Source organism: Xiphophorus couchianus, chromosome 7 (assembly GCF_001444195.1).
Source record: "Xiphophorus couchianus chromosome 7, X_couchianus-1.0, whole genome shotgun sequence".
In the NCBI taxonomy this organism is placed as follows: domain Eukaryota; kingdom Metazoa; phylum Chordata; class Actinopteri; order Cyprinodontiformes; family Poeciliidae; genus Xiphophorus; species Xiphophorus couchianus.
In genome coordinates, this window is record NC_040234.1 from 3499796 (window position 1) to 3513422 (window position 13627).

The 13627-nt window shown below is 40.6% G+C and overlaps 1 protein-coding gene across 7 annotated transcripts in view; it reads right to left on the minus strand.

Moving 5' to 3' along the window:
• Positions 1-13627, minus strand: part of dgkh (diacylglycerol kinase, eta) — a 65126-nt gene that overhangs the window by 41519 nt on the left and 9980 nt on the right. For 4 of the 7 annotated variants that reach the window (XM_028022075.1, XM_028022072.1, XM_028022074.1 and 1 more), the window contains exons 3-5: positions 9209-9319; positions 7757-7915; positions 3076-3156 (exon numbers count right to left, since the gene is read on the minus strand). In XM_028022075.1, the coding sequence (XP_027877876.1) occupies positions 3076-3156; positions 7757-7915; positions 9209-9319 (351 nt within the window). Of the gene's footprint in view, positions 1-1325; positions 1451-3075; positions 3157-7756; positions 7916-9208; positions 9320-13627 lie in introns of those variants that run through there. The other 3 variants (XM_028022079.1, XM_028022073.1, XM_028022076.1) reach the window with 2 other exon arrangements.

Here is a 13627-nt window from a genome sequence, read left to right on the forward strand (position 1 = left end):
ATGCAGTTACTGTGAGCAGCTTAGTGACACAAATCACACTTTTTCATGTGACTGGCATCCATAAGAAGCGTATTACACATGGGAATGTTTCTCAAGTGCAGCGTTTCTGATTTGTGGGGCTATAACTGCTGTGACACAATCGCAAACATACAACTAGCTAAAAAAGAAGAAACAAATACCTCTTGTCACTTTCATCACAAGAGGCTCACAAAATATTGTGATAAAACTTGAAATCTGTACCACCCACCCAAATAGAGATAACGAATGACACCTGCCTCATCAACAGAGCTCCCGTGTGAGCCTTTTAACAATTACTCAAAATCTTTATTAGGTTCTTGTAAAGATACTAAAGTTGAATGCAGTGGATGATCACAACTCCCTAAAAATAACTTATTTCATAGCAAGAAGGCGACTGGAAAACACAGAGGAAAGCAGAGCGCTTTGTTGTGAATTTCCCTGTAAATTCACAAAGGGCCGACGTGGAAGCCGAGAGGCGGGCTTTCCTGCCCACACTCTGACCACTTCAGTGTTTGGGCTGGGCTGAGTGCTGCTCCCTCACGTGGAGCTCAAGGTGCTACATATACAAACTACAACAGCCTCATCAATACACACACACACACACATACACACCCCTACACATACTGTAGCTCTGCTTTAATCCATGCATCAATATTATAGCTTAAGAGAGTAAATATGATGAAACAGAGAAACCATCGGCTGAGTTTGCAGGGAAGACTACTTCAAGTCAGGTCAGGACTCGCCCGGACGGAACATTTTGTTCAGAGGCTTCACCCTAAATATCTAATAACAAATAAATAATTTTCTCAACTCTTTACATTATTCATATTAGTACTTTACTACTATTACTGTGTTTGTTTAGTTACATAAAAACTGTTGCAGGTGGAAGCTTTAATAGGTGAGAGTAGAATGATTTGTGTCTCTGTGACTTGTATAATACGGTTTCCTGATGTTGTTTGCACATTCAGAATGTCCTTGCTCTGCCCTGAGGAGACTTCTGCACCACACGCACGTGCACGCCTACACACACACACACACACACACCGATGAGCATGAAGCGTGAAGCATCTCTGCACAGACATGACTCAATGAATTCTACCAAGCAGCAGCACCAAGCGCAGAGAACGGCGGAACGTCAGTCATCCTCTCGACGGCGCAGAGCAACACAGACAGGCTGTGCGGATTTCCAGAAGGCAGCCGTGTCTCTGCTATGAACAGTGAAGCCTGGTGTTCCCCTGGTCGGTCGGCATGCATAAGAAAATATAAAAAAAACAGCTGCAGGTGAACAACAAATCCGTCTGCGTTACCTCTCTGCTTCACCATTCCTCCTCTTCCGTCTGTCTTTCCCTTCCTCTTCATCGGTCCCCTTGCTCTCCCTTTTCTTGTCTTGCCGCTCGCTCCCGCCGTGATCTGGCTCGAGACTCCTTTCTCTAACGTCTTCCTCCCCCCCCCACATTACACACACACACACACACACACACACAGTCTCTCCTTTCCCCTCGGGAGCATGTGTACGAATGCAGTCAGCGGCAAAGTGACATCACTCCAGGATTTCCTTCGCTGCTCTCCCTTTTGGAGTGTTTGCCTTTGCACCAATAACACGTCCAGTAGGCGCTTTCATCTCTCAACATTCTTGGTTATTTTTTGTTCACTCTCTCCATCGCTTCCTTCTCTTTTCGTTCTGATCACCGTAGCTACTATTTTACAGTATTTACTCAACCTTTGTCAAACCGTGACTTTCCGTTGTGGCTCAGCTCCATCAACAGTATTGGAACATCCGTGGATTTTCTTTCTAAATATCTAAAATATTGAACTGACCATCAACATCCTGCCATCCCTGTGCGTGATCCCCATCATAACACGCATGCAGCAGGCACACTTAGGCACTCAGCGGAGCGTTTCAAGGCAATGCTAAAAATAGCCGCACGCTCCCCTTGGGGCAATGCTCCCAAGCCTTCCTCCTCCTCCTCTTCGCTTCTTTTTATAGCAACATCCCTGGGGAGGAAGAGTCATTTATAGAAAGCAGAGGGCACCACAAACTCTTTCACTTTCTGCTTTTATCCTCTTTTTTTTTTTTTTTTTTTTTTGCTCATAATTCTCAAGTTCCTCCTACATGCAAAATGAGCAACAACTCACATGGCTTTGTTTCCCTCCAGAGGAAATGTCTTGGTGAGAAGCGTGTGATGAAGTTATAATGGGAAATGTAACAAAATGTCAAGCAAAGCCCATTTTCCTGTGCGGCGGCCTGATAAAACCCCACCTCAAGGCGTAGAGAGACTGAGAGAGAGCGCATTCTGACGGAATAAAGGCTGACGACATTTGATGGTACATTATGCCAACGTTAAAGGGGAAGTATTATGCATTTTCCAGACACATAGTACCATTTCATAGCACAATCGAGTAACTATTTTACATTCAGGTCTTATAAAAATGTTGTAAATTTTCTAAAACATTGGAAGAGATGATCAACTTTAACTCGGGTCTCTTCTTTCTATGGAATCGTTTATAACAGTGTTATAAACAATCCTGGGCTGATGAGCTTAACATAGAACTGAGTGATGAAATATGGGAAGAATGTTTAAGAAATATTCATAAATGTTATGTAAATGCCAGACATAACCTTATGCAATTTAAATCCACCAACTTTATTTTTCTCAGGAGATGTTACATAAACTCTATCCTGATGTTTTCTATTCATGTAATCGTTGACAGGTAATCTGACACATTCATAATCTTTTATTGCTGTGTTTGGTTACCTGGAAGTGTTTCTGCTGTTACTTGTTGTTTTAAACCAAAAATGGTGTCTGCAGATCAGACTAATATTGAAACTAGAAGTGGTCTAAAAAATGCGATCGTTATGAAAAACCAAACAGGTTTTAGAGTCTAAAGCTGGCGATGGGTAAAGTTTCTATTCCTGTTTCCCCCCAGACTGCAATGTAAGCCCACCAAACCTTCAAAATGGGAGGAAAATGAGTCAAACAGTTGGTTGTGACTGTCTTCATCTCTACTGTAACTCTGTGTGTGTATGTGTGCATTAACACAACAAGAAGCACTCACCGTGAAGCTGTTGTTGACATTCTTTGTGCTGGACTCTGCAACACTGGCATCTGATAGATCCACCTCATCGAAGATAAGGGACTGCAGCGAAGAGAGGGGCCAGGCATGAAGAGGAAGGAGAGAGATGAGAACAAAAAAATAAGCTTTTTTGCAATTATGTACAACACATCAGGTTAAGCTGAGCCTGTTGTGATCTGCGGTATGAGGACAAATGTGATGCAAAGCGTAGAAGGAAACTTTTTAGCATAAAATGGAAACTAATAAATGTCAAATATTAAGGACAACACTTTCTGGACAATACAAAAAAACAATCTTAAAAACATGTATTATTGAGTATTATTCCAATAGTTTAGTTTGTTTCATTAATTTCAACAAATGCAAAAGAAAATAAGCCATAAACAACACTAAGTGAACCATAGGTTTCACTTAGTGTCATATTACACATTCTGGACTATATGGAGTCCTCCATGATCAAATCTAATCTCATAGAAGGGATCAGGTTATGGCCACATATCATTAATTGGCGCCATCTGTTATGATATTGTCAAACTGAATCAGCACACAGCTTATTATTAACCACCCATTAGCAGGATTAAGCTTCCCTACTAGTCACTGTCTCTTAAACTAAATTAAGTTTTCGTAAATGTGACACAGAGGTAATCCTTAACACAGGGGTGTACGAGCTTTTTGTGACATGGGCCAAAATTGTCAAAAGGAAAAGGGAGGGGGGGAGAAAAGAGGGAAAAAAGAAAAAACAAAGTACAGTGATTTTTTTTTACCTGCTCAACAATAAACGAAGCTGTAAATCTTGAATTAAATCAGTAGTCACAATTTTTGTTAGAAAGGGATGTAAATTATTGTGGATCCAAAACATAAAAAGGGTTTTGAAGGCTCACCCCTTTAGAGGAGACGGTCCACTTTGTGAATTTTTAAAGGACTTTTAAAGCTCAGAATTAACTAAAAAAACTAGAGCTTTTTTGTCAATTCTGAGCAACACAAACAATATTTGTGTCACTTTAATTGAAAAGCCAAGTTGAATAAATTCATTAAAAGCAAATCGGGGTGCATCCAAGCCTGCTGGATAGATGTGACACAAAAAGCCTGGTTACTGAATACTTTGTGCTGTAGCCTATATTCTATTGTAAAATGTCTATTTTATTTGTAATTTTGCCCCGATAAGAAATAAAAGGTCTTCAGAATTTGTATCGTTCTTGAATTGCTGTGTTTGGACACCTCTGGCTTAAAGGAATAATTCAGATAGTTAGTATTTTTTAGAAGCTTTGACAACTAAGTATTAGCGTCTTTGCATTTAGAAAGCAGAAATTATTATTTAGCTAACAGCTAGCAAGCAGAAGAAACAAAGAGTCTCAAGAAGTGCTTGATATTAATGCTTTTCACAGCAATAAACCTTCACATCGCAGGTTTTTTTTTTTAACAAATCAGACTGTGGTAGGTCACAACCTGAAAACCTAACATAAAGGTTTACAATAAGTGAGAACATGTTAGCTTGTTAGCTGCACAAATGTTCACCACAAATCAGCACCTTTTGAGGAGCTAGAGCTCCCCTCTATGTTGTTTCGCCTCTTTCCCTGTATGAGAATGGCCTGAGTATGATAGTGGTGGATGGGCCTTGTGTTATTAAACGTTGGGTGGTGGAGGAGCTGGAGCTGGAGTCAGGCATGGAGGAGAGCCGGCGACTACAAACAGGAACATGATATGCTACGTGTGCTGTGATGTGTAGGGCATGCCACTGAGCTGAAACGGCTGTGGGCCAAAACCCGATGCCGTCAAAGGAATGCCCTCTGACTCTGTGTGCGTGTGTGTGCGTGTATGTGTGTGTGTGAGGAGTGAGCTGCTACAGCTGTCAGAGGGAATGCCCAGTCAACAACACTCTCCACAGGCCTGGCTGGAGAGGGAGGGATCCCAGCCAACACTTACTCTGTGTGTGTGTGTGTGTGTGTGTGTGTGTGTGTGTGTGTGTGTGTGTGTGTGTGTGTGGGCGTGTGTAGGGGTGTGTGTGTGTGTCAGCATTTCCACATACAGCTACAAGTGTGTTCATAGAAGTTGCTGGGATGACTGTGAGCGTGGATGGTGGCTGTATGGAAGAGACATGTTATTGTAACTTCTCTTGTTATTTTTCTATGAATGTTCTCACCGTCATGCCACTAGCGCTACTCACAATATCACACACTTATATATGTGTGCATGTATGTATGTGTGTAAAGCCGTGGTGAAAGTTGAAAGATGGGTGGACAGATGCAGACATTCAGACCTGTGTTACCCATAATTCCACAGTTGCGCTCAGTGGCAGCATGTCAGCAATCAGAGCTAGCCTCCTTTCCTTCATCCTTTCAGCTTTCACAACTTTCATTCTGCTGGGGACAAAACCTGGATACCGGCCTTCTGGAATGGACTGTAGAACCACTGAGGCTCCAGTACAGTCACTAACTCGGACGGACGGACTGATGGATGAATGGATAGGTTCTTTGTTGTCATGGTTCTTTTCCATGTTGGCTGTGTGTTTCTTTGCACTGAAGCTGATTTTGTGTCTAAGTCAGGCGATGCTTGATGAAGGAGAGGAGGACGAGTTGAAGGCTGCTGAGATGAAGCCTCTCTGAGGATCAGTGAGGAGGTTAGAGTTCCTCTGTACGGCAGCACAGCCAGCCAGGCCATCTTAGAGACACTAAGAGGATGGATATGTTGGACAGTGGACACGAACTACAGCTATACAGAAGGACAGAACCAGCTCGAATACAAGATTTTACTTCCTTTTACATTCCACTTAAAATTAGTCTACAGGAAAGTTTGGAGGTTTTCTGAAATGCAGTAAGACAGACAAAATCTGTTTTCTCTTAAATTTTCTAAGCTAGCATTTATTTATTTTTTTGTCTTCACTGACCAACTGCTTTGGCTCATAAATTTTTAGAACAAATAAAAACAATTTTTTTTAGTCACACTTTCTTATTGGCTGAAATTTTAGAATAACAATAGGCGGATTTTTGTAGCTTTTCAGAAAACCTAAAAACTTTTCAGGGAACAGAAAAACTGTGCAGCAACATGGGTCAAAAAGAAAGACTACTGAGAAACCAAATGAGGCTAACAGTGATAGTTCAGTAGTGGAAGACATGATTTCTACATTCTAAAGGAGTCTGAATAATGAATGAATGGCTTGTTGGGTGACTTTTTCATTTGACCTTCAGCTGATCTCTGGCACTTTTGTTCGATCTTCACAGATAATTAAAACTAAAAAATAATTGTTATCTAAATTTTGTTTTAAAGTCATATCAAACTGAAAGTATTTTTCATAATTGTTATGACTTTTTTTTTTTTTTTTACATTTTATAACCTTTCAAATTTAAATAAAATGTTCCTTTCATACATATATTTGATTCTAGATGGTTTTGTTTCTGGACTGACTGCTTTTCCAGTATGTACACCATCTCTAATTTTATTCCCAATTCCCATCTGAAGGAGGCTTGCTGTGCCTCAATTATACTGTTGTTTGTTCCTATTTTTGTGTCTTGGATCAAACATAAAATCGATAGTGAAACAAACAGCCACTCTCTCAACGAAGAGCTCCTTACACCTGCTGACACACAGCTGTGTGTCATTATGCGTTTGGAAATATTGTTTTTACTTATTGATAATGGGGTTTGGAAAGAAATGAACAAAAAGCTGGGAAGAAGTAGAGTAAGGATGTTAATTTCTTAGTATTTTTTTTTTTTACTGACATTTGATCAATTATTGTTAGACTGACTGATTTATTATTTCATTTACTCGTTTTTATCTTCATTTTGATACCGTGTTAAACACTGTTTCCACGCTGCCTTGCGCAAGCAGCTTGCATTACATTGGAACAATTTGTGTAATTTTAAATTGTTTCTTTTTTATTTCTAAAAAAGAAATGACACAAGGCCACAGAGTTAAACTCATATTTTTGTACCTGTTTCAAATGAATTATTTTACTCTCATTTCAGATTGATCTGGGATGTAGATCAGCTTCCTTTAGGATTTGTCCTCCACTAACTGAGTTGACCATATAACTGCGCAATTTGGAAGCTTGAAAATAAATTTGCCTAACATGCCAATTTTTAAAAAGTTTTTTCGATGTTTTTCGGCTGCATCAGAATTAGTGCATTTTGCAAAACTGCAACGGAAACACTTTTGCCGCATCACACAAGTCACATGATCAACCACCAGATGTTACTACTGGTAGAAACAACAAAGAAGACAACAGGAAGTGGGAGAAGAATGATGGCTTGACATGTTTTTGAATGACTTATTAAGTGAACAAAACCTATTTGTGTGATTTTAAATATGATTCTTATTTAATGGAAGCAATTGCGAAATTGTGATTTTTGACATTAGTGGAATATCGACAAAGTTTTGCGCACATCTGCAATTTAAGTGCAGCTACCGTCTTCTCAGTAGTCTTGATTTGGTCCCCCTTTACCGTCACAGAAAGCCATGCTATTCTCTTATTCAAGATTTAAAGTCCCTAAACCCCTTTGGATCCAAATCTGGACTTATATGTTAACATACAGTGCATTCATGCCATCCAGAAAAACCATAAGGGTTTATTCTGTTACTTAATGAGCACTGAACGCTTCTGAAGCCTTATGACATGAATGCAGCACTACTGCATATTGTGGGTCTGGCCCCGTGGCTTAGCCGTTCTGACCCGAATTCTCACTAGGCCCTCCTCAGATCCACTGGCACCAAGGGGTGGGGGGGAGCGTCGCGCGCCCGTCCAGCACACGGACATGACTCGCCAGCACACGCGGCTCCTGGACACCCTGCGCAGCGCCCGCTCCTGCCACCGCGCCAAGGCGCTGCCAGACTAGTCCACGTGCAAACACACACACACACAAACACACCCGTGTTTCATTCCATGAGAGTTAGGTTAAAAGACAGAAAAGTAAAGAGTTGTTCACAACTGTGAATAGAGAAGTTGTTTTTGATTCAAGTGGGTAGCTGGTCTCTTACCTGCATGAGACAAAGCTTAGGATGCGCTTAATTTACAGATTCACGTGAAATTTTTACGTCTTGATGCTATACACAGATATGCTAATTGTAGCAATTAGAGAAAGTATCGAGTTTGACATATCCTAATGATAGTACTGTAATTTTGATATAATTACTGTTAATTTACATTCAGCAGAACCAGCTTAGTTTGATTTTAAATGACACAAAACAAGAGGAGATCTACCATTCCAGCTTCATCTAAGACTAACAAACACACATCAAAATGCTCCTAAATTAACTCATAATACTTCCAGTTGCTAGGCTACTAGAACAGTTCATATAGAGATAGTCATCCCTATTAGCAGGTAGTAAATTCTCACTTTTTGATTTCATGAAAGACTGAAGGAACTAACATACCTGGCCTGTTCAGTCCGATTTAATTCAACTCTACTTGGTTCTTCTAGAAACGGCAGTTCTTATGGGGAGGTGTGAATGTGTAATGAAACTCTGATATGGACCAATAAAACAAACTCTGGTCCGTCTAAAAACCTCAGTCTGGGTTCAGTTGGAAGTGAACTCTGGTGCGGTCTGAATGCGTATGTGAACACCAAGCGAACCTGACCCCACTCTAAAAGCAGGGAACGCACTATAGGGAGAGCATTCTGGGTAAATACAACCAAAACAAACACTCAAGTGTAGAGCTAGCAAGAGAAATGGCTCGTTTTTGGGGGGTTTTACCAAAGAGAAATCCTACAACCGCTAGAATCTGACTCTGCTCTATTTTTGTTTACATTTCGTGAAGTCTTCTTCAAAGGTTTCGTGTTGTTTCCTTCAGTGGTTCTTGGTGCAGCGCCACCACGAGGGAGCAGAGGAACAGGTTTTTCTTTCACACAGATCAGTGTGAAACAGAAACACAACTGAAAATGTAAAACATGTTGCAATTTTGGTCCCAAGCCACACCAACTGGACCGAACTGTCAGGTGTGAAAACACCCTAAGTTTGAACAAACTGAAAAGTGTCTGCAAACCCAACAGTGAACTGTCTGAGGTGTTAAAAAGACAGAAATGAGGCTGGTCTTTAAAAGTAGTTTGGTCTTCCCATCTAAAATAGACTGCATTACAAACTGCCGCTCTCCAGTGTACGGGGGAAGGGGAGTGAGTGGAGCTACCTTGGCATCTTTGGCGTAGTAAAGAGTTCGGCCTCTCAGTTTGAAGTAGCGCTTTTTCCACCTCTGGAAGGAGCTCGTCTGTTTCAGCAACAATCCTTCCTTTATGCTGGTCTGCAGAGGGAAAAGACACAACGGTTTCATGGACGCCCCCCATCACAGAACAACACAAAGCTTCACTCTCACATGTGGAACACCTTCTGGGAATCTGTCAACATAAAAAAGTGCCTGCTGTTTTGTGTGTGTGGGGGACGGGTGTGTGTGCTCTGTAATTTTAAACATGGGAGGAGAGGAACAGGCGAGAAGAAAAAGACCCGTTACACAGACACACACACACACACACACACACACACACACACACACACACACACACACACACACACACACACCAATCTCTAATTTCTCTAAAGACGTTTAAACACACATCAGGCAGTGAAGCAATGGGTCAAGGAGAGAGTAACAAACAAAGATAGAGTGAACAGATGGAAGGGAAACCCCCCCCCCCGAGAAGGCAGCAACAGCTTTCGGATGAAGAATTAACTCTGGAAGTATCGGCTTTTAAACACAACAACAATTACAGAATATTACAAACACTGGAGGAGGCCAGTTTGACAATCCTAAAAGAGATGCGTCACATACTCAGTGACGAATAAATAAGAGACAAGAGACTCCACCAGTTGAATCTTCGATTTAACTTTTTTTCATTACATTTGGACATGTGCCATAAAATGTCAAATTCTGCTTTTATGTTTTACACAATGTCTCAACTTCATTAGAATTGGGGTTGTAAAAGCATCACTTTACCATTTAAAACAGGCGTGAATTATTTACAGTTAGCGATGCACTGATCCAATATTAATATCTGTATCGGTTCTGATTTAGAAAAAAACTCTAGATGTGCCTGATCCATAAGGGCAGACCTATTCAGTCTAATTCTATACTTTGTGCTCTGAGTGATGTTATGCTTTAATATTTGTTTTACATTATGTTTTTTTTGTCAACACTTTGCAAAGTGCTGACATTTTCATATCTTAATCAATAAAAATAAAATTATGTATTTACTTAGACATCTAAGTAAAAGCCGTATTGTAAATCTTATATAAAAACAAGCTAATTCAATTCCAAGATATGTGTTGCTTTTGTAGCTCTAAGCAACTTTTGAATAGCTAAATCAATGGTTAAAGTAGCCTACATCTATGCCTGAGTTTAAAAAAATCCTTTTAAGACAACTCGACAATGTTTTTCCTTATTGGATCGGTATCAGTCATTAGCTCAGATATCGGTATCATAAGTGAAAAAAGTGGACCGGTGCATCCCTATTAAGAAGCCCTGCTTCTCTTTCCATTTATGAAGTGAAGCCTTGCGTCTGAAATCCAAAATTCAGCATAATGCTGTCGTGTAATGGTTCCAGCTGATGATGTTGACACACGTTACAGGAGGAACATAAAGTTGAGGGATGGCAGAGAGATAATCAAACAAAGATCGACAGAAAGGTGCTTGAAAGAGGTATTTTCAATAAAAGAACATGGGTTTCCTGTCCTCTGCGGCGTGTCCGTGTCACCGCGAATCAATCCCCATGTGGAACAGTACACAGAGCCATCATCATTACGACCAACATCAACTTTCACACGCACGCATACACACGCTGGACGTAAACAGCAAATAAAGCAGGGCACGGTACAGTGGGCGCGTCACAGATTAAGCACACACAAGCGTGCAAACGCTCAGCATCAAGAACATCATTCTCTACAGGCGCAGCGAGGCGAGGCGGGTCGCACACAAACACACACATGCTGAGGCTATTTATAGCGAAGGAAGGGCGCTCTGTTAGGGGAGAATTACAAACAGACGTAGAGGTCTAAATCTGACATCCTGCCCACCAGCTGTGTCAACTTAAACACAGAAAACACCACAGCAGAACACACACTCACACAGGTACGTCTGTGCAGGCAAGATGGGAGATCATCATGTGCTTTAGAAGCACATGATGATAAGGTATTTTATTAAACAAGGGCAAAAGATGAAATAACTTTATTTTATTTTGTCATTTTGGATATGAATGAAGAGCAAGGAACGAAACAAAGCAGAACAGGAAGAGGACGGAGAGGATTTTCCTAAACAGCCAGCCATGCCTGCATTGATTCCCTCTGTTTCTGTAAGTTGTAGGACCAAATTCTTGCAGTGGATTAAGGTGAAATACCTCAAAGTCGACTGCCGTATAAGGCTTGAGCAGCTGACCTGCTGCTACATTGAAAGTGGGACCGTAGCAGCCAACGGATGAAATCATGTCCTCATACAGACCTGTAAGAATTCCAGCAAATAGCTGAGCTCATGAGGTACCTTCAGGGTCTTCCCTTTCTGCTACTTAAGCTGAGTAAACGGGAGTTTAGGGAATTCCAAGGCAGAGTGTTGTTAATGACGGCGACGATTCAACGCCAATACAAGTCAGTTTAAAACGGGCATCTGCCAACACTGAGCCAGTAACCAGAACCGCCTCATGTCGCAGAACGCAATGATTATGTTAAGTCCATGAGAAACAAGATTATCTAGTCCTGTCAGGAACAAAATTTAAGACCTGTGACAAAGATTTTTAAAATGGATTTAATACATTTTAAAGCCTTAATTTTAGATACATGAATTTAAGACTTTATAAGGATGTGAGGATACACAGTTTTAAGTTACATTAAATAAAATATGCTACTGTCATACCAGTCTATCAAATCGTATCAAATGCGTAATGATTTTACTGAATCTAGTCACCTATAGAATAAATAATCAACCTACGAGTGTCTATAAAAAAGTATTCACCTCCTTGTATGTTTTACCCTTTCATTTATTTTACAAATAAATCACAGCCAACATAATTTGGCTTCCTTTTTTTTTGTCAAGCCTTCCTACCCCAAAACAAACAAAACAAATCTCTTTAACATCAAAGTGAAAACTGATTTTTAAAAATAATGACATGCAGATACAAATATGAACATAAAACAAGTGACTGCAGAAATATTCACACCTAGCCTAATTCAACAGAGGTCCAGCCAACTGGTGTTAGTCATCTCACAATGAGTGGAATGGAGGCCACCTGAGTGCCTCCAGTGGTTGTAGTTTAAGGAAACGTGTGTCTTTATACTCCACCATAAATACTTTGGAGCAATGTCCGTCTCATTTTCTATGGGAAACAAACTTCTTTGTTGAATGGAAATCATTTTCAAACTTAATATTCAAAGGATATGAACAATTTGGAGCTTAACTGCAGATAGTTATGGGATATAGCATTAATTAAACCAAAAGAATCATGCATATGGTCTATGTAGAAATCATATAGCTTTGCAAGCTGTCCAAACAAGAATAGACTGGAGTTCCCTTTATTCATGTACTCTTAATACTGATCATTGAAAGATGACTTGATCATCTAATACTTGATGACTGGGTAGTGTACTGAGCATGTTACATGTGACTGAAACAAAACTGAGTAGAGCTGCATAAAAACCTCAATATATATTTATACTGAGGATTTAAACTTCCAGAAAACTTTAAAACAGCTGAAACAGTTCTTTTAAATTAAGGCTAGCCCTCAAACCCCCTCTGTTAAGAGTTGCTTTTGAACAAAAATAATTGGAATATTGACTAACATATTCTATGAGTATTGATGATTTTAATGATGGCACTCATCAATATGTAATGTTTGTCACTGGTTTCTGAATTGTTCACTGTATGTATTTTGCATAACTTCTTATTCTTGTGTTTTTATGATGTAACACTTTGAACTGCATTGTTGCTGAAATGTGGTATAAAAATAAAATTGATTGATTGATATTTATGAACATTATTTCCATCCACCATCTTTGAGCTTCCACAGTCCCAAGTTGGAGTCTTGATTCTCCATGGCCCACCATTCTTTGCTCCAGTTCCATTTTCTATTTTGCTCCTCCTTGGCCTCCATAGTTCCTCTCCTTGTCTTCATCTCCTTCCTGTTGCCAAGTAGGCCAGAAGTGATCTATAAATAGCCCGCTGCTCGCCTCTGTGCTCTGCTCTTCTCATCTGCTAAACTATGAGACAGAGAGCAAGTCCTGTGTTGAGGAGAAACCAGTAACCTGAGCAACATGTACCTTCCACCCACACCGTGTCTGGCTCCTGGCAGGGTGACACACGGCCTCCGAGCAGCACACACACTTACACAATGGACAAAGGCCCAGGCGGCTCAAATGAATCCAGCAGCTGTTGCTGCTGGATAAGAGCGGCGCTGGAGTTCCCTCATAGGAAAGCTGAGCGGGCCCATGTCCTGCCTTTGATAACACCCAGACAGGCAGGCAGTCAGAAAGCTACCTGTTGACTGTAAGAGTGGACCTTTCATGAAGCTAAGCCGCAGCAAACTGGATCAGCCATCCGTCCTTCTAATGGGATAACTCCTCTGTCCCAGAT